The sequence below is a fragment of the Oncorhynchus keta genome, chromosome 1 (genome assembly GCF_023373465.1).
Source record: "Oncorhynchus keta strain PuntledgeMale-10-30-2019 chromosome 1, Oket_V2, whole genome shotgun sequence".
Lineage (NCBI taxonomy): Eukaryota > Metazoa > Chordata > Actinopteri > Salmoniformes > Salmonidae > Oncorhynchus > Oncorhynchus keta.
In genome coordinates, this window is record NC_068421.1 from 62,139,755 (window position 1) to 62,161,986 (window position 22,232).

Genomic DNA, 22,232 nt, shown 5'->3' on the forward strand with positions numbered 1-22,232 from the left:
CCAGTGAACTGAGATAAGGCGGAGCTTTACCTAGCATGGCCTTGTAGATGACCTGGAGCCAGTGGGTCTGGCGACGAATATGTAGCGAGGGCCAGCCGACTAGAGCATACAAGTCGCAGTGGTGGGTAGTATAAGGTGCTTTAGTGACAAAACGGATGGCACTGTGATAAACTGCATCCAGTTTGCTGAGTAGAGTGTTGGAAGCGATTTTGTAGATGACGTCGCCGAAGTCGAGGATCGGTAGGATAGTCAGTTTTACTAGGGTAAGCTTGGCAGCGTGAGTGAAGCGAGGCTTTGTTGCGGAATAGAAAGCAGACTCTTGATTTGATTTTCGATTGGAGATGTTTGATATGGGTCTGGAAGGAGAGTTTGCAGTCTAGCCAGACATCTAGGTACTTATAGGTGTCCACATATTCAAGGTCGGAACCATCCAGTGTGGTGATGGTGATGCGGGTAGTCGGTTGGGCATTTGCAGACGCTTTTATCCAAAGCGACTTACAGTCATGTGTGCATACATTCTACGTATGGGTGGTCCCGGGAATCGAACCCACTACCCTGGCGTTACAAGCGCCATGCTCTACCAACTGAGCTACAGAAGGACCAGGAGCATGCATTTGGTTTTACTAGCGTTTAAGAGCAGTTGGAGGCCACGGAAGGAGTGTTGTATGGCATTGAAGCTCGTTTGGAGGTTAGATAGCACAGTGTCCAATGACGGGCCGAAAGTATATAGAATGGTGTCGTCTGCGTAGAGGTGGATCAGGGAATCGCCCGCAGCAAGACCAACATCATTGATATTACAGAGAAAAGAGTCAGCCCGAGAATTGAACCCTGTGGCACCCCCATAGAGACTGCCAGAGGACCGGACAGCATGCCCTCCGATTTGACACACTGAACTCTGTCTGCAAAGTAATTGGTGAACCAGGCAAGGCAGTCATCCGAAAAACCGAGGCTACTGAGTCTGCCGATAAGAATCTGGTGATTGACAGAGTCGAAAGCCTTGGCAAGGTCGATGAAGATGGCTGCACAGTACTGTCTTTTATCGATGGCGGTTATGATGTCGTTTAGTACCTTGAGTGTGGCTGAGGTGCACCCGTGACCGGCTCGGAAACCAGATTGCATAGCGGAGAAGGTACGGTGGGATTCGAGATGGTCAGTGACCTGTTTGTTGACTTGGCTTTCGAAGACCTTAGATAGGCAGGGCAGAATGGATATAGGTCTGTAACAGTTTGGGTCCAGGGTGTCTCCCCCTTTGAAGAGGGGGATGACTGCAGCAGCTTTCCAATCCTTGGGGATCTCAGACGATATGAAAGAGGTTGAACAGGCTGGTAATAGGGGTTGCGACAATGGCGGTGGACAGTTTCAGAAATAGAGGGTCCAGATTGTCAAGCCCAGGTGGGTCCAGGTTTTGCAGCTCTTTCAGAACATCTGTTATCTGGATTTGGGTAAAGGAGAACCTGGAGAGGCTTGGGCGAGGAGCTGCGGGGGGGCCGGAGCTGTTGGCCGAGGTAGGAGTAGCCAGGCGGAAGGCATGGCCAGCCGTTGAGAAATGCTTGTTGAAGTTTTCGATAATCATGGATTTGTCGGTGGTGACCATGTTCCCTAGCCTCAGTGCAGTGGGCAGCTGGGAGGAGGTGCTCTTGTTCTCCATGGACTTCACAGTGTCCCAGAACTTTTTGGAGTTGGAGCTACAGGATGCAAACCTCTGCCTGAAGAAGCTGGCCTTAGCTTTCCTGATTGACTGCGTGTATTGGTTCCTGACCTCCCTGAACAGTTGCATATCGTGGGGACTGTTCGATGCTATTGCAGTCCGCCACAGGATGTTTTTGTGCTGGTCGAGGGCAGTCAGGTCTGGAGTGAACCAAGGGCTGTATCTGTTCTTAGTTCTGCATTTTTTGAACGGAGCATGCTTATCTAAAATGGTGAGGAAGTTACTCTTAAAGAATGATCAGGCATCCTCAACTGACGGGATGAGGTCAATGTCCTTCCAGGATACCCGGGCCAGGTCGATTAGAAAGGCCTGCTCACAGAAGTGTTTTAAGGAGCGTTTGACAGTGATGAGGGGTGGTCGTTTGACTGCGGCACCGTAGCGGATACAGGCAATGAGGCAGTGGTCGCTGAGATCCTGTTTGAAGACAGCGGAGGTGTATTTGGAGGGCCAGTTGGTCAGGATGACGTCTATGAGGGTGCCCTTGCTTACAGAGTTAGGGTTGTACCTGGTGGGTTCCTTGATGATTTGTGTGAGATTGAGGACATCAGCAACAGCATCTCTTACAATGAAACAGACCAGCTCTATCCACAAAACTACTTCTTGTACCCCTCTCCTTTCAAAGAACTATATACCTATCTAATTGCAATGTGATTCAATCTGTCCAATGTTGCAATGTTAACTAGTGATTATATCATCAATTCTCCAATGGAAAGATTCAATCTGTCTATAGATATAATGCATTGATCAGGGTTATTGTTTGAGCCTGATAAAGTCTCTCACAAGTTTGCGTGCTTTCAACCAGTGTGTTGTAGTGAAAGAGCAGTGGTCCACTCACCCCCAGCCATCTTGCTCCCTTGTTGGCAGCCTGCTGAATCTGGACCCTCTTCAGTGTCACGTTGTATATTGCTCCCTCCTCCACTTCCTCCCCCCAGTCCTGCACCGAGCTCTGTGGGAGAGACATAATGAGCTGTTGACACACAGACAAACCATCTTCTAGAACACAGGACCACAACAAAGCTGAACAAACCAAAACTGTAGCAAAATGTATCACATTTAAAAATAAGTGATGTGTCTAGAAACAAAAGAGTACTTTTGTTATGACTCAAGGACAGTGTGAAAGAGATAGAGAATGAAACCCATACTGAGCAGAGTGCAACTGAGTAGGAGAGCCTGTCTCCCTCACCACCATACCTTTCACCATCTCTGAGAGCTGAAGTCAGAGCTGGAGAGGGCCACTGGAGCGCAGGAGATGAGAGCTAAAGCTGAGAACTGTCTGTAGACTAAAGACAATCAAAAATCCCCTGCCTGTCTGAGACTGGCTCAACCTGAAACCTCCCTCCCAGAGCCTGGAACTGGTGGAAATACAGTACATGTACTGCTCACTGCTCTACACACACAAAATATAGTCTACTCTCTGGCTCTGAATCCATATTGGCGACATATTGCCTCTCAGCTCTGCAGAGCACACACACAGAACTGCAGTTCACTCAAATCAAAAATGTGCTCAGTCAAGAAGGAAGGCAGTCACATGCAGTGTAACAGTGACCAGAGCTAATTTCAATCCCATAAAGAGGAGCTGTTTAGAGGACAGAAGCACTCCAGTAAATCCAAACTCTCACTTTCCACCACTGCCATAACAGGACAATGGCAAAGTCCACTCCCTCTCCAGACAGAGTGGTGGCAGCTAGAGTCAAAGGTTACAGCTAGCCGTTAACAGGCTTAAAATGCCAGCTCTTAAGGCCAGTGGCACTTAGCCCGGGACTGTTGTGGGTAGATGTTTGGGTTCTAACAAAAACACAGCACAGAGGGCCATGCGGGGAACCCACCCCAAACAATCACAGTCAGGCACTAATAAACAGTGTGTGGTGGCAATGGGCTCTGGTGAAGAGAGAGAAAGTGTGCCACAGAGGAGTAACCGAGTGCAGGAGATAAAACAGGCCAGAAGGTCTGTATTTTCCATCCGTTTCCTGTACAGTGCTGCCTCTCTGCCTGCGAGATAAATACTTCACTCAGTGAGTTATGCAGTCCAGTCCACTCCAAAACAATAGCAGGAGGTATTTCTGCTCTGTGGCCCAGCCTGCTGAGTCCACAGTCTGCACAGAGCCTGCTCTTTGTGCCAGGCATAACTGTTTTTCAGACTGGGGTTTAAAGGCCTGCCTGCTTTGTGGACCAAGTTGGAGCTTATGGTGTACCAAAGGCCCCGGGCGGGAGTTATAAAAAGAGAGATCAAAAAAGTCATTCTGTCACAGGAGACATTTTAGCTCTGTGTCATCTAATATGCCTATAATACAAAAGCTGAGATAAACATGGTTGTGAATAGGAATGAGTTTAGAGACTACATGGCATATAAATGACCCCAGGATATAAACAGAAGATGGCTTATTTACTAACTCCAATTTCATAATTGCTGGACAGCCTTCAGTTTGGAAGGATGCTCCAATTCAGCAGAGAAGGACGCCGACTACAGAATAGACTATTTGCTCGGGCAAATAACAGTAGTCTGTCTCCGACCCGCTTTTGCTGACATCACAGAACACGGATGTTGAGCCAAGTGAAAACAATACGCTCAAGATAACAACAACGGTGTCAAGTCTTTGGGCTGATCCGTAGGCTTTGTGCTTGCTCCAGACGCAGCTGCAGGGACCCGTGAAAGGAGCTCACGCCCCAGGGCCAAGGCAATTGTTCTACCATTTCACTCTCCGCTCAGAGACAAAAGTTTTTCATTTCTATGGGGAAAAACGAATGGTATCATATATATTCGGACACTCGTTACATTTCCATAGCGGCCGCGTCTTTACGCAAAACGTTTACGCGCAGGCGATACAGACCATTTAAAGTGCACCACGAGAGCGTTGAGGGAGAGAAAACAATTAAAACTCAATGTTCAAATTCATCGCCCGCCGCCGCCCCCCCCTTTCTTTCCTTTCTTCGCTACTTTCCCAAGCATACCCCCTCCCTCTCCAGCCGCTTTGAAAGCTGACTCTCAAACCACAAAAGCAAAAGTCTGCAGCACGGAAACAGTGGAACTTTTTTTTTACCATCTTAGCTTTCCAGGCGAATCTCATGGTCAGCGCTTCTCTCATGATCCGGGGACTGCATCAGAACACGGTATAAACAGTCAACCCAGGCAATAAATGTTTCCAGTCCCCAGCGACATACGGTGCGGTCCTGCTCTGTAAAATATATTCTTCACTACACAATCCGTCACAGCTCTCCTGTCTGTGTTGTCCCCCTCTCTCAAATCCTCCTCTCTTTCAATCTCCCTTCTTCCTCAGTCCCCTGTTGAATGGCTGAGCTCCGCCCACCGCACTCGCGGTCCTCACAATAACCCTTCCCGTTACCATTTTCTTTAGATTTTTAATTTTCAGGGAGAACATTATGTGAATGATACAATCTGACATTAAATTTAAGATAGTATTTTAGTGCCCGTCGAGATTTTCGTTGATATTACGCATGCATGCTTGTGTGTAAAGCTTAAAGGGTCAATCTGACGTTCCTTCATCCATTTTTGGACGTTCATTAATAATATATACATATTGATTATTGAATAATATAATTTATAATTGCCTCATGAGCTTAGTTCAACTGTCAAACCCCATCAGAACCCCAAATATAAGCTTGTTTTACTCCAGTGTTTGTAAACATTGTAAATAAACGCTATATACCCCCAAAACATGCTTGAAACTATACGTTTTATATCTTGGATGGTCAAGTCCTAGCTCTGTCCATGAATTTGAGTGGTTACATTTCTCCAGGCCCACCCTTTAGCTTTTAACCAAAACAGAGGTGGGGTAACGCTTTGTTATTGTTTCAACTAAGGATTGGCCCTTTAAGCCAGATAGTCCTTGTTCCAGTGAAACAATACTACAAGAAGGCTGGAGCTGCAGTCACGATTGTGTATTGTTTATGTGAATAGGGTATGTGTGTGAGAATAGTCAACACCTGTTCCACTGTTTATGTATTTGTACACATAGTTAACCACCAGTGGTGTAAAGTACTTAAGTAAAAACACTTTAAAGTGCTACTTAAGTCGTTTTTTTTGGATATCTGTACTTTACTATTTATATTTTTGACAATTTTTACTTTTACTCCACTACATTCCTAAAGAAATTAATGTACTTTTTACTCCATACATTTTCCGAGATAATCAAAAGAATTCGTTACATTTTGAATGCTTAGCAGGACAGGAACATGGTCCAATTCATGCACATCAAGAGAACATCCCTGGTCCTCCCTACTGCCTCTGATCTGGAGGACTCACTAAACAGAGAACATCCCTGGTCCTCCCTACTGCCTCTGATCTGGAGGACTCACTAAACAGAGAACATCCCTGGTCCTCCCTACTGCCTCTGATCTGGAGGACTCACTAAACAGAGAACATCCCTGGTCCTCCCTACTGCCTCTGATCTGGAGGACTCACTAAACAGAGAACATCCCTGGTCCTCCCATCTCTGATCTGGAGGACTCACTAAACAGAGAACATCCCTGGTCATCCCTACTGCCTCTGATCTGGAGGACTCACTAAACAGAGAACATCCCTGGTCCTCCCTACTGCCTCTGATCTGGAGGACTCACTAAACAGAGAACATCCCTGGTCATCCCCTGCCTCTGATCTGGAGGACTCACTAAACAGAGAACATCCCTGGTCATCCCCTGCCTCTGATCTGGAGGACTCACTAAACAGAGAACATCCCTGGTCCTCCCTACTGCCTCTGATCTGGAGGACTCACTAAACAGAGAACATCCCTGGTCATCCCCTGCCTCTGATCTGGAGGACTCACTAAACAGAGAACATCCCTGGTCCTCCCTACTGCCTCTGATCTGGAGGACTCACTAAACAGAGAACATCCCTGGTCATCCCCTGCCTCTGATCTGGCGGACTCACTAAACACAAATGCTTTGTTTGTAAATTATGTCTGAGTGTTGGAGTATGCCCCTGGCTATTCATAAATTGTCAAAAATAATAATAATTTGAAATGATTTATACTTTTTACTTTGACTTTTGATACTTAAGTATATTTTAGCAATTACATTTACATTTGATACTTAAGTATATTTAAAACCAAATACTTTTAGACTTTAAATCAAGTTGTATTTTACTGGGTGACTTTCACTTTTACTTGAGTCATTTTCTTTACTTTTACTCAAGTATGACAAGTGAGTACTTTTTCCACTTACTTGAGTCAGTGGAGAGATAGAAATCAGCAGATGGTCAAACATTTAGAGAGTTATTTTGAAGCCATTAGGATGATCAGTAAAGGTATGTCTCGTGTAATAACTTCAGCCACCAAGACCCACACAATGCACTGTGAGTAATGTAATGCACCAGTAGTAGGACTAGACTTCCAGTGGACAATGGGAGCCCTCTGTAGGAGAGTAGGCTGGCTATGCTGTGACCTGTGTCCTCTGACTCTCATACACTGGCCCATGTAACACACAACGTCACACAGCATCACACCAAACGTCACACACAGTGTCAGTCGGTGCCCACAGACGTACAGGCTGGCCAGGGTGTCACTGCTCTCCAAACAGCCCAGTCCAGGTTGGCTGCAGGCCGGGCCAGAGGCCAGAGGCTGCCTGCCTGGAGGGCCAGGGGTCCAGGGAAGCCCTGTGTAGCCTGGCTGGAGGCCAGTTCCCAGGCTGGCTTGCCCCACCATCCACATCAGTCTCCAGGGCTCTGGGAAGCATCGACAGGCAGTGGGAAAGGTTGTGACCCCTGGCTCTCCCCCGGGGACTGTTGTGCTGCTCTCAGAGGTGAGTGATGTCATCCTTCTGTGCGACAATACTCCTTCTGACAAATGTGACAGGCACAGCTCAACTCTACTGGACCGATGAGCACACATCTCCCATTTCACAAGGACTTGGTTTGGGATGCAGAGAGAGAGGGCTAAGATCTTTGGTGCAATCTACGGAGTCTGGCGCTGTACTGTTCAGATTAAATAAGAGACTGTTTGTATTGGCCCAGCTGCTGGGGATAATAAATAAAGCCATATATCTGGTTGATTTACAGTACTAAGATCCTACTGCTGCTCCAACAGATCTTATAGTCTGGAGCAAGTCTCTATGGAAAAGGAGGTTTGCTTGTCTGGGGGGCCGGAGGAGGGGTGCTGTTCATCCTGAGATCTGGAATAAAATATATCTCCAATATCACAGCACAGACTGGGGGACTGCACAGAAGGGTCAGCTCTCCCCTGGCTGGAACCCCTGGACCCCCGGCCGCCAGCCTTCCCTCTGGGGGACCCCTATCTACCCCCCCCCCCCCTGCAGCGCAGAGTGGAGCCGGACAAAAACAGGAGGCGCACGGTGCTGTTGTTGCACCACTGCGGGGAAAAAAGCACATTCCAGGAAATCTCCCACTTCCTGCCTGCAGCCTCCCGACTCCACAAAGCCTGCTGTCTTCATACATGACGGGTGGGGCTGGCAGGGCTAGAGCCATAAAACACTACTACTGCTACAGAGGGACAGGAGAGGAGAGGAGAGGAGAGGACAGGACAGGACAGGACAGGACAGGACAGGACAGGACGGGAGAGGACAGGACGGGAGAGGATAGGACAGGAGAGGATAGGACAGGACAGGACAGGACAGGAGAGGAGAGGACAGGAGAGGACAGGACAGGACAGGACAGGACAGGAGAGGACAGGACAGGACAGGAGAGGACAGGAGTGGACAGGAGAGGAAAATAAAAGAAAAGTAGAGGAACCATAAAACTCTACATCAAGGGGACAGGATTGCATCAGAACACTCACTTACAGAGAGAAGAGAAGAGAGGAGACACTCAGTAGAGCACTATAGGGATCTAACTATCCATCTCAGAGCCAAGAGAGTTTTGCAGATAAGACAGCCAGATCATTCAGGATGGTTTGAAGCTGCTCTGTTTAAGTGAAGAGGATCAAGAGGTCATTGTCAGAGAAAGTGTACTGTACTGTTTAGTGGGTGTTGCCAGAGCTGTTGTGTGTGTGTGTGTGTGTGTGTGTGTGTGTGTGTGTGTGTGTGTGTGTGTGTGTGTGTGTGTGTGTGTGTGTGTGTGTGTGTGTGTGTGTGTGTGTGTGTGTGTGTGTGTGCGCGTGTGCTCGTGTCATAAAGAGTTCACAGCAAGGTCAGGAGCTCATGGAGAGGCCATTTAAGCCAGAAGAGATCAAGCCAAAACAATAACAGAGTCATTAGTGGAATTCAGAGGGAATTTAGGAATAATTATTATATTTTGTACATCAAGCTGGATGGACATTTTAAGTTGAACCTTTATTTAACTAGGCAAGTCAGTTAATTAGGAACAAATTATTATTTACAATGATGGCCTTTCATTAGCCTGATATGAGCAAAAAATAAGATTCATCCTCACTATTAAAGTATTGGCAGCTGTTAGAGCCAGAGACTCCAGTGGAAACTCTGTCATTGCATCATTGCATAACAAGCAGTACTAGGAAGGTCCTGTCAGCGTCCAATGCCAGTCTGTCTGTCTGTCTGTCTGTCTGTCTGTGAGACACAGGGAGGGGGGATCACTTCCCCGAAGCCTCTACTCCCACTATTGTGACTACGTTATGTCAGGTACACTTTGTGCCTGTGTGTGGGTGGGCCATGTGTCCTGCTATATGTGTCTGTGTGTAATTTACACTGTCTGAGAATTCAGATCAGTGTGTGTGTGTGTGTTTTAACCACACTATCCAGTAGGGAGTGGTATATACTGTATGTAAGATGGTGAATTTATCCAGAATCAGCGCTGGGTTTGCCAATGCAACGTGCAGGAGCCACAACGCCATAGGAGTTGGTTGTTTTTAGGACTTTATAGTCTTCTAGCTTTGTAAAATGCTCCTGTAACAGGATTCTTCCGTCGAAGGAGAGGAGGACCAAAATGCAGCGTGGTTGAAATTCATGTTTGTTTTTAATAAGAAAACTATACATGAATAAACTACCAAAAAAAACAACTGTGTAAACCCGAAACAGTCCCGTGTGGCACAAACACTGACACAGGAGACAATCACCCACAAAACCCAACACCAAACAGGCTACCTAAATATGGTTCCCAATCAGAGACAATGACTAACACCTGCCTCTGATTGAGAACCAAACACAGAAAGGCCAAACACAGAAACAGACAAACTAGACATACAACATAGAATGCCCACTCAGATCACACCCTGACCAAACAAAACATATAAACATACAAAGCAAACTATGGTCAGTGTGTGACAGCTCCGCCATTTCCTGGTTGCTAAAATTCAAATAGTTTGTCTAATTTCAGTTTTTGTGACAAAACAAGCATTGCATAGTGTAGAGAATCATTGTACCACCAAAATGCTGTGAAATATATTTTCTATAACCAAAAATATTGTATTTTCAGCTGTTTGAAGCTGGTGTACAAAGCTGAAAGTGAAAGACTTATATTTCCCTCACTAACTTTAAACATCAGCTGTCTGAGCAGCTAACCGATCGCTGCAGCTGTACATAGCCCATCTGTAAATAGCCCACCCAATCTACCTACCTCATCCCCATATGGTTTTTATTTACTTTTCTGCTATTTTTCACACCAGTATCTCTACTTGCACATCATCATCTGCTCATCTATCACTCCAGTGTTAATTTGCTACATTGTAATTACTTCACGACTATGGCCTATTTATTGCCTTACCTCCTCACGCCATTTGCACACACTGTATATAGACTTTCTTTTTTTTCTATTGTGTTATTGACTGTATGTTTGTTTATTCCATGTGTAACTCTGTGTTGTTGTTTGTGTCACACTGCTTTGCTTTATCTTGGCCAGGTCACGGTTGTAAATGAGAACTTGTTCTCAACTATCTTATGTGGTTAAATTAAGATGAAATACATTTTTTTAATTAAAAAGGGCACAGTCAGTTGTGACCTCTCAATCATGCAGATTACAGTTTCCACTCTCTTGCTCATGTTCCTCCTCTCTCTTCATGTCTCTCCTCCATGTTTCTACCCTCTCCTTCGCTCTCTCCCTCATGTTTCTCCACTATTTTCCTATCTTCTTAAGTTGTCCCCCTTTCCCATGTTTCCCCCCTCTTCTCATCTCCCCCACTCTCCCTGTAGTGCATGTTTCTCACCTCACCTCTCATTTTTCTCTCCCCTCTTTCTCTCCCGTCTTCTTCTCTCCTCCTCTTTCCTCCTCAAAATCAAATCAAATTGTATGTCACATGCTCCGAATACAACAGGTGTAGTAGACCTTACCATGAAATGTTTACTTTCAAGCACTTAACCACCGATGCAGTTCAATGAATAGAGTTAAGAAAATATGTACTAAATATAATGTACTAAAAATGAGGCTACTTCCCAGGGGGGTAAATGTAGACTTGGCGCTCCAGTACCGCTTGCCGTGCGGTAGCAGAGAGAACAGTCGATGATTCTATTTTTTGGGGCCTTCCTCTGACACCGCCTAGTATATAGGTCCTGGATGGCAAGAAGCTTGGCCCCCCTATAGTCCACGATCAGCTCCTTTGTCTTTCTCACGTTGAGGGAGAGGTTGTTGTCCTGGCACCACACTGCCAGTTCTCTGACCTCCTCCCTATAGGCTGTCTCATCATTGTCGGTGATCAGGCCTATCACTGTTGAGTCAGCAAACTTAATGATGGTGTTGGAGTCGTGCTTGGCCATGAAGTCGTGGGTGAACAGGGAGTACAGGAGGGGACTAAGTATGCACCCCTGAGGGACCCCTGTGTTGAGGATCAGCATGGCAGATGTGTTGTTACCTGCCCATCAGGAAGTCCAGGATCCAGTTGCAGAGGGAGGTGTTTAGTCCCAGGGTCCTTAGCTTAGTGATGAGCTTTGTGGGCACTATGGTGTTGTACGCTGAGCTGTAGTCAATTAACAGCATTCCTTTTGTCCAGGTGGGAAAGGGCAGTGTGGAGTGCAATTGAGATTGTGTCATCTGTGGATCTGTTGGGGCGGTATGCGAATTGGACTGGGTCTAGGGTTTCTGGCATGATGGTGTTGATGTGAGCCATGACCAGCCTTTCAAAGCACTTAATAGCTACTGACGTGAGTGCTATGGGGGGTAATCATTTAGGCAGGTTACCTTTGCTTTCTTGGGCGCAGGGACTATGGTGGTCTGTTTGAAGCTAGTAGGTATTACAGACTCGGTCAGGGAGAGGACTCTGATCCATTGTTACCCTGTGAGGCCCTGTGTGAGGCTCTATCAGTGGCCTCCTGGCCTCATTAGCATAGTGATTCATACAACCGGCCAGACTCCAGAGGAATGACATCATCACCACTGCCAGTAAACCCCACTAAGACACTGAGAGGCCCTCCCTTCCCTCTGGATGGCCACCAACTGGGGCTGCAGTGTCTTACAGAGGTCTTTGGGAGCACAGACAACATTACACCATGGCTTATACAGACTGATCCTAGAACTGCCTCAGAAAAGAGTAAGATGAAATTGCTCCTAGATACTGAGGTCAGTTTTACATTTCCCCCCACCTAAGCTGATCCTAGATATGTGCCTAAAGGCAACTTATAGGCCTATCTAAAGCTTTCCGAGAGGCAATATTACAGGCTGATCCGGAGTGTTCCAGTGTTCATCTGGGGTCAATAGGCTTGAGCCGCCCTCGGCACCAAAACAAGGATAATCCTCAGTTCTAGTGTTTTATGATGACTCACACTGTACTGCCATGTCTTATAGACATTACGGTAACTTGGGGTATCCCCTGTAGCCCTCCATCCCCACCCCTGACCCCCTGCCTATAAGCCCCAATTAAGAAGTGTGGGTCTGCCTGTCTGGCCTCCTGTTACAGTCAGAGCCATCTGTTTCTCACAGCCTCTGTAGCACTACAATTCTGCTGAGATAAACACCCACGGATGCATAGAACCACTGACTCCGTTCTATATTGAAAACCTAGAAATGGACACACTAGATCTACAAACATTTTATGGCCTGAGGGTTCAGACTACAAGTGGGTGAGATGCTGACATGCCGGATTGCCTGACCATTCATATTAATAACTGTCCTGAGTACACCACCCTGCACTGCCCACTTGGACATCGGCCCCCTCTCTACCCTCTCCACACACACACACACACACACACACACACACACACACACACACACACACACTCTGCCTGCTCAGGCAGAACACGCAGTAAGCTGGGACACATGACTGGGATCAGGCTGGGCTGTTGTGGGGAGGGGAGGGGGCTCACATTGTTTACCACAGTCCTATTGCACAAGCTGCCAGGGGCTGGGGTTTTTGTGGTGTGCAGTCCAGGTTTTGTGTGCGTGTGCATGATTTAGTGCATCTATTTGATTTAAAAAGGTTAGTGTACTTACATAGCCAACAGCCACTGTACCACTATCATCCGCAGCCTGAAGCCCATCCAAATGTGTGATCAACATCGACCCCCCCAACACATGCACACACAGCTGCTACACTATCAAAACCACTCAGAATTGTGTTACCCAGTAGGGGGGCACCATATTGCCGTGTGCCCCTATGGTCTGATGAGTTTCTGCCCCAGTTGAGTGATCTGATCCTCTGGTGTGATGTGTGATGCCCAGGCCTGGACTGGAGAATGACAGGGACAATAGCCTGACAATTGACTCTTCACAACTTCTCTATGCCACAATTAATCCAGGACCCATAATACGGTATGAACCATGGAGCAGCTAGCTAGACTTGCAAGATGCTACTCAAGAGTGTGAAATTAATAGGATGCCAACAAAGAGGTGTACTTTGAAGAAAATATTGCAGACCCATTTATTTGGTAAATGAGTCTGCAATATACCAAATATACCATCAAATCAAAGTATATTTGTCACGTGCGCCGAATACAACAGGTGTAGGTAGACCTTACAGTGAAATGCTTACTTACAAGCCCTAACTAACAGTGCAATTTTTAAGTTAAAAAAAGGTATTAGGTAAACAATAGATAAGTAAAGAAATAAAAACAGTAAAAAGTGAAAAACAGTAGCGAGGGTATATACAGTAGCGAGGCTATAACAGTAGCGAGGTTAAATACAGTAGCGAGGCTATAACAGTAGTGAGGTTAAATACAGTAGCAAGGATATAATAGTAGCGAGGTTAAATACAGTAGCGAGGCTATAACAGTAGTGAGGTTAAATACAGTAGCGAGGCTATAACAGTAGCGAGGTTAAATACAGTAGCGAGGCTATAACAGTAGTGAGGTTATATACAGTAGCGAGGATATAACAGTAGCGAGGTTAAATACATTAGCGAGGCTATAACAGTAGCGAGGTTAAATACAGTAGCGAGGCTATATACAGTAGCGAGGATATAACAGTAGCGAGGTTAAATACATTAGCGAGGCTATAACAGTAGCGAGGTTAAATACAGTAGCGAGGCTATAACAGTAGTGAGGTTATATACAGTAGCGAGGATATAACAGTAGCGAGGTTAAATACATTAGCGAGGCTATAACAGTAGCGAGGTTAAATACAGTAGCGAGGCTATATAGAGTAGCGAGGATATAACAGTAGCGAGGTTAAATACATTAGCGAGGCTATAACAGTAGCGAGGTTAAATACAGTAGCGAGGCTATATAGAGTAGCGAGGATATAACAGTAGCGAGGTTAAATACAGTAGCGAGGCTAAATACAGTAGCGAGGCTAAATACAGTAGCGAGACTATAACAGTAGCGAAGCTAAATACAATAGAGATGATTTAACAGTAGGGAGGCTATAAACAGTCGTGAGGATATAACAGTAGCGAGGCTATATACAATAGCGAGGCTATAACAGTAACGAGGATATAACAGTAGCGAGGCTAAATACAGTAGCGAGGCAAAAACAGTAGCGAGGCTATAAACAGTCCCAAAACATATTCCAGTCTGTGCTAGCAAAACAGTCCTGCAGTTTAGTATCTGCTTCATCTAACCACTTTTTTATAGACCAAGTCACTGGTGCTTCCTGCTTTCATTTTTGCTTGTAAGCAGGAATCAGGAAGATAGAATTATGGACAGATTTGCCAAATTCAGGGCAATGGAGACCTTTGTACACATCTCTGTGTTTGGAGTAAAGGTGATCTAGAATGTATTTTCCCTCTGGTTGTGCATTTAACATGCTGATAGAAATGAGGTAAAACGGATTTAAGTTTCCCTGCATTAAAGTCCCTGGCCACTAGGAGCGCCGCCTCTGGGTGAGTGGCTATTGTTTACAAATATGCACAGACCGCCCCCCTCGTCATACCGGTTCGTGCTGTTCTTTCTTGTCGGTGCAGCGTATATCCCACCAGCTGAATATCCATGTCGTCATTCAGCAATAATTCGGTGAAACATAAAATATTACAGTTTTTGATGTCCCGTTGGTAGGATATTCGTGATCGTACCTCGTCTAATTTATTGTCCAATGATTGTACGTTGGCAAGTAATACTGATGGTAAAGGCAGATTTCCCACTCACCGCCACCGTATCCTTACAAGGCACCCCGCCATGTGTCTGTACCTGCTCTGTACCTGCTGTCTCTCTCTTGCCAATGACAGGGATTTCGGCCTTGTCGGGTGTCTGAAGTACATCCTGTATGTCATGCTCGTTGAAGAAAACATCTTTGTCTAATCCAAGATGAGTGATCGCTGTCCTGATATCCAGAAGCTCTTTTTTGCCCGTAAAATACGGTGGCAGAAACATTATGCACAAAATAAGTTACAAGAAGAAAAAAAACATAATAGAACAATTGGTTAGGCCCCGTAAATGATGTGACTGGAGTAGTCAGCCTTTTTCTGTACTTTCGGGTCAACACAGAAACACAGTTCTATTTAGGACAATCAAGTGTCAGTTTCCTTCCCCAGACTGTCGCAATGGGAGGTTTGTTGAATGGCAGTGTTTTTACAGACAACCTCAGTTCTCCTCTGTGTCATAATAAATCACTACATAACAAGCCCAACTCCATTGTCGTGTCATAATGGCACATGACTGTCAAGAAATGAAAGGTTAGCTGGAAAGGAAACATTTGAACGTCACATAAAAAGAAAAGAAAAGAAAATGAGACAAACGGGAAGGAGGACTGCTTGGTCAGCTTTTCTATTTTTCCTTGGAAACCACATCATCATTGTGGATTTACTCTCGTGGTCTGCTATTGCTTCTGCTATTTCAATGGCCCACTATCGAATGGCCCTGCTTGGTTTATTACCAGTCATTGGGTTTTGCTGAATATTGCCTGCATTCTAGTTTATTGAGCTGTGTGCTTTATCACCAAACTGCTCTGCTACACTCTCTGTGGCTGTGAGTGGAAAAACAGATCACAGTATCATCTTCCAGGAGTCAGGAGCCAGGAGCCAGGAGCCAGGAGCCAGGAGCTAGGATCTAGGAGGCAGCTCTATCTGTCTTTATGAGGCTCTAAGTCCCCAGTAACACTGAATAGGGACACCTCAGCATTCTCTCTTTCTGACCTGCACTTTGAACCTGGCGGCCATCATCCACAGACCACAGGACCACATAACAGCGCCATTAAAACACATTAGTTCAATCACTGCTTTACTTTATGGCTGGCCTGGTTTCGTAACCGATCATTAAGAAGAGGAGAAGAAAGGAGGAGGGGGAGGGAGGGAAAAAAATGGATTACAACAATGCTTCACAAGCAAAGGGAGCAGAACTGTCAAAGTCTCAAAGTTCTACTGGACATAAAAGCATAACAGGCATAACAGTTATGTAACTGTAGTCTGTACAATTGGAGCATTTTTTCTCTTGTAACCACTAACAGGAGGAAAAAAATAAATGCAAAAACTAAATGCACCTGTGACATTCAAATAGATAGGGAGGAGAGAGTCTAATATAGGGAAACACAGTGTGAATAGATAGGGAGGAGAGAGTCTAATATAGGGAAACATGGTGTGAATAGATAGGGAGGAGAGAGTCTAATATAGGGAAACACAGTGTGAATAGATAGGGAGAAGAGAGTCTAATATAGGGAAACACAGTGTGAATAGATAGGGAGAAGAGAGTCTAATATAGGGAAACACAGTGTGAATAGATAGGGAGAAGAGAGTCTAATATAGGGAAACACAGTGTGAATAGATAGGGAGAAGAGAGTCTAATATAGGGAAACACAGTGTGAATAGATAGGAGGAGAGAGTCTAATATAGGGAAACACAGTGTGAATAGATAGGGAGGAGAGAGTCTAATATAGGGAAACACAGTGTGAATAGATAGGAGGAGAGAGTCTAATATAGGGAAACATAGTGTGAATAGATAGGAGGAGAGAGTCTAATATAGGGAAACATAGTGTGAATAGATAGGGAGGAGAGAGTCTAATATAGGGAAACACAGTGTGAATAGATAGGAGGAGAGAGTCTAATATAGGGAAACATAGTGTGAATAGATAGGGAGGAGAGAGTCTAATATAGGGAAACACAGTGTGAATAGATAGGGAGGAGAGAGTCTAATATAGGGAAACACAGTGTGAATAGATAGGAGGAGAGAGTCTAATATAGGGAAACACAGTGTGAATAGATAGGGAGGAGAGAGTCTAATATAGGGAAACACAGTGTGAATAGATAGGGAGGAGAGAGTCTAATATAGGGAAACACAGAATAGATGAGAGTCTAAATAGATAGGGAAGAGAGTCTAATATAGGAAACACAGTGTGAATAGATAGGGAGAAGAGAGTCTAATATAGGAAACACAGTGTGAATAGATAGGGAGGAGAGAGTCTAATATAGGGAAACACAGTGTGAATAGATAGGGAGGAGAGAGTCTAATATAGGGAAACACAGTGTGAATAGATAGGGAGGAGAGAGTCTAATATAGGGAAACATAGTGTGAATAGATAGGGGAGAGAGTCTAATATAGGGAAACACAGTGTGAATAGATAGGGAGGAGAGAGTCTAATATAGGGAAACACAGTGTGAATAGATAGGAGGAGAGAGTCTAATATAGGAAACATAGTGTGAATAGATAGGAGGAGAGAGTCTAATATAGGGAAACACAGTGTGAATAGATAGGAGGAGAGAGTCTAATATAGGAAACACAGTGTGAATAGATAGGGAGGAGAGAGTCTAATATAGGGAAACACAGTGTGAATAGATAGGGAGGAGAGAGTCTAATATAGGGAAACATGGTGTGAATAGATAGGGAGGAGAGAGTCTAATATAGGGAAACACAGTGTGAATAGATAGGGAGAAGAGAGTCTAATATAGGGAAACACAGTGTGAATAGATAGGGAGAAGAGAGTCTAATATAGGGAAACACAGTGTGAATAGATAGGGAGAAGAGAGTCTAATATAGGGAAACACAGTGTGAATAGATAGGGAGAAGAGAGTCTAATATAGGGAAACATAGTGTGAATAGATAGGGAGAAGAGAGTCTAATATAGGGAAACATAGTGTGAATAGATAGAGAGGAGAGAGTCTAATATAGGGAAACATAGTGTGAATAGATAGGGAGGAGAGAGTCTAATATAGGGAAACATAGTGTGAATAGATAGGGAGGAGAGAGTCTAATATAGGGAAACATAGTGTGAATAGATAGGGAGGAGAGAGTCTAATATAGGGAAACATAGTGTGAATAGATAGGGAGGAGAGAGTCTAATATAGGGAAACAGTGTGAATAGATAGAGAGGAGAGAGTCTAATATAGGGAAACATAGTGTGAATAGATAGGGAGGAGAGAGTCTAATATAGGGAAACATTGTGTGAATAGATAGGGAGGAGAGAGTCTAATATAGGGAAAAATTGTGTGAATAGATATGGAGGAGAGAGTCTAATATAGGGAAACAGTGTGAATAGATAGAGAGGAGAGAGTCTAATATAGGGAAACATAGTGTGAATAGATAGGAAGGAGAGAGTCTAATATAGGGAAACAGAGTGTGAATAGATAGGGAGGAGAGAGTCTAATATAGGGAAACATTGTGTGAATAGAAAGAGAAGAGAGAGTCTAATATAGGGAAACATAGTGTGAATAGATAGAGAGGAGAGAGTCTAATATAGGGAAACATAGTGTGAATAGATAGGGAGAAGAGAGTCTAATATAGGGAAACATAGTGTGAATAGATAGAGAGGAGAGAGTCTAATATAGGGAAACACAGTGTGAATAGATAGGGAGGAGAGAGTCTAATATAGGGAAACAGTGTGAATAGATAGAGAGGAGAGAGTCTAATATAGGGAAACATAGTGTGAATAGATAGGGAGGAGAGAGTCTAATATAGGGAAACAGTGAGAGAGTCTAATATAGGGAAACATTGTGTGAATAGATATGGAGGAGAGAGTCTAATATAGGGAAACATAGTGTGAATAGATAGAGAGGAGAGAGTCTAATATAGGGAAACATAGTGTGAATAGATAGAGAGGAGAGAGTCTAATATAGGGAAACATAGTGTGAATAGATAGGGAGGAGAGAGTCTAATATAGGGAAACATAGTGTGAATAGATAGGGAGGAGAGAGTCTAATATAGGGAAACAGTGTGAATAGATAGAGAGGAGAGAGTCTAATATAGGGAAACATAGTGTGAATAGATAGGGAGGAGAGAGTCTAATATAGGGAAACATTGTGTGAATAGATAGGGGTGAGAGAGTCTAATATAGGGAAACATTGTGTGAATAGATATGGAGGAGAGAGTCTAATATAGGGAAACAGTGTGAATAGATAGAGAGGAGAGAGTCTAATATAGGGAAACATAGTGTGAATAGATAGGGAGGAGAGAGTCTAATATAGGGAAACAGAGTGTGAATAGATAGGGAGGAGAGAGTCTAATATAGGGAAACAGAGTGTGAATAGATAGGGAGGAGAGAGTCTAATATAGGGAAACAGTGTGAATAGATAGGGAGGAGAGAGTCTAATATAGGGAAACATAGTGTGAATAGATAGGGAGGAGAGAGTCTAATATAGGGAAACAGAGTGTGAATAGATAGGGAGGAGAGAGTCTAATATAGGGAAACAGTGTGAATAGATAGAGAGGAGAGAGTCTAATATAGGGAAACATAGTGTGAATAGATAGGGAGGAGAGAGTCTAATATAGGGAAACAGAGTGTGAATAGATAGGGAGGAGAGAGTCTAATATAGGGAAACAGAGTGTGAATAGATAGGGAGGAGAGAGTCTAATATAGGGAAACATTGTGTGAATAGATAGGGAGGAGAGAGTCTAATATAGGGAAACATAGTGTGAATATATAGGGAGGAGAGAGTCTAATATAGGGAAACATAGTGTGAATAGATAGAGAGGAGAGAGTCTAATATAGGGAAACATAGTGTGAATAGATAGGGAGGAAAGAGTCTAATATAGGGAAACATAGTGTGAATAGAAAGAGAGGAGAGAGTCTAATATAGGGAAACACAGTGTGAATAGATAGGGAGGAGAGTCGAATATAGGGAAACACAGTGTGAATAGATAGGGAGAAGAGAGTCTAATATAGGGAAACATAGTGTGAATAGATAGGGAGGAGAGAGTCTAATATAGGGAAACAGTGTGAATAGATAGAGAGGAGAGAGTCTAATATAGGGAAACAGAGTGTGAATAGATAGGGAGGAGAGAGTCTAATATAGGGAAACAGTGTGAATAGATAGAGAGGAGAGAGTCTAATATAGGGAAACAGAGTGTGAATAGATAGGGAGGAGAGAGTCTAATATAGGGAAACAGAGTGTGAATAGATAGGGAGGAGAGAGTCTAATATAGGGAAACATTGTGTGAATAGAAAGAGAGGAGAGAGTCTAATATAGGGAAACATAGTGTGAATAGATAGAGAGGAGAGAGTCTAATATAGGGAAACATAGTGTGAATAGATAGGGAGGAGAGAGTCTAATATAGGGAAACATAGTGTGAATAGATAGAGAGGAGAGAGTCTAATATAGGGAAACATAGTGTGAATAGATAGGGAGGAGAGAGTCTAATATAGGGAAACATAGTGTGAATAGAAAGAGAGGAGAGAGTCTAATATAGGGAAACACAGTGTGAATAGATAGGGAGGAGAGTCTAATATAGGGAAACACAGTGTGAATAGATAGGGAGAAGAGAGTCTAATATAGGGAAACATAGTGTGAATAGATAGGGAGGAGAGAGTCTAATATAGGGAAACAGAGTGTGGATAGAAAGAGAGGAGAGAGTCTAATATAGGGAAACAGAGTGTGAATAGATAGGGAGGAAAGAGTCTAATATAGGGAAACATAGTGTGAATAGATAGAGAGGAGAGAGTCTAATATAGGGAAACATAGTGTGAATAGATAGGGAGGAGAGAGTCTAAAATAGGGGAACATAGTGTGAATAGATAGGGAGGAAAGAGTCTAATATAGGGAAACATAGTGTGAATAGATAGGGAGGAAAGAGTCTAATATAGGGAAACATAGTGTGAATAGATAGGGAGGAAAGAGTCTAATATAGGGGAACATAGTGTGAATAGATAGAGAGGAGAGAGTCTAATATAGGGAAACATAGTGTGAATAGATAGAGAGGAGAGAGTCTAATATAGGGAAACATAGTGTGAATAGATAGGGAGGAGAGAGTCTAATATAGGGAAACATAGTGTGAATAGATAGGGAGGAAAGAGTCTAATATAGGGAAACATAGTGTGAATAGATAGGGAGGAAAGAGTCTAATATAGGGAAACATAGTGTGAATAGATAGGGAGGAAAGAGTCTAATATAGGGAAACATAGTGTGAATAGATAGGGAGGAAAGAGTCTAATATAGGGAAACATAGTGTGAATAGATAGGGAGGAAAGAGTCTAATATAGGGAAACATAGTGTGAATAGATAGAGAGGAGAGAGTCTAATATAGGGAAACATAGTGCGAATAGATAGGGAGGAGAGAGTCTAATATAGGGAAACATAGTGTGAATAGATAGAGAGGAGAGAGTCTAATATAGGGAAACATAGTGTGCTATCAGAGTACAGGGAGGTTGGTCATTCTCTGACAAACAATCAAAGAAACACGATTCAGACCGCATTTAACACACACAGACTCGTTGTTTGGTGTGTCAATGCCAAAACGAGCTTAGACCTATTAGCCTACACACTGTGATTGTGTACATGTGCGTATGTACACAAAATCTGTTTTGTGTGTATTATTATTTCGTGTGAAATCACAAATCTGTGTGTTTGGAATATGTATGTTTGGAATATGTATGTTTGGAATATGTATGTTTGGAATCTGTGTGAGCAGTGGTCAGTGGGAGAGGCCTGCCGTCCGGCCTGGCCTTTCTGTCCGGGAAACAATGGGCGGAAACTGTCCAGCGAGTCGGAAAGAGACGTCAGCCAGGATGTCAGATAAGAGGACCAGGGGAGGACCATCATAAACATTCACAATGTCACACTTTATATCCACTGAGCACACACAGACCTCCATTCAGATTATATCCATATTCACCATATCAACACTATGTGCTTTAGTACTGAGCCACAGACCTACTAATAGTTGCCGTATCTACATTTCGATTGGTTAAACATACACAGACCACCCAAACACCTCTATTCTTAGATACCACATCAACAATGTTTAGGTGAATGCCAGATTCAAAAGATTCAGGGCTCAAATAGGTACACAAAACATCTCTCTCATGCAAACACTCAAAGTGACGTGGTTAATAAACTGTTATTACCTCTCTATAAACACACACTGATAGTACATCATATGT

General features: G+C 44.0%; 1 protein-coding gene across 3 annotated transcripts in view; it reads right to left on the minus strand.

Moving 5' to 3' along the window:
- rgl1 (ral guanine nucleotide dissociation stimulator-like 1) overlaps positions 1–22,232 on the minus strand; it is a 48,502-nt gene that overhangs the window by 17,860 nt on the left and 8,410 nt on the right. For 2 of the 3 annotated variants that reach the window (XM_035780630.1, XM_035780612.1), the window contains exon 2: positions 2,544–2,654. In XM_035780630.1, the coding sequence (XP_035636523.1) occupies positions 2,544–2,654 (111 nt within the window). Of the gene's footprint in view, positions 1–2,543; positions 2,655–4,746; positions 5,015–22,232 lie in introns of those variants that run through there. The other variant, XM_035780622.2, reaches the window with a different exon arrangement.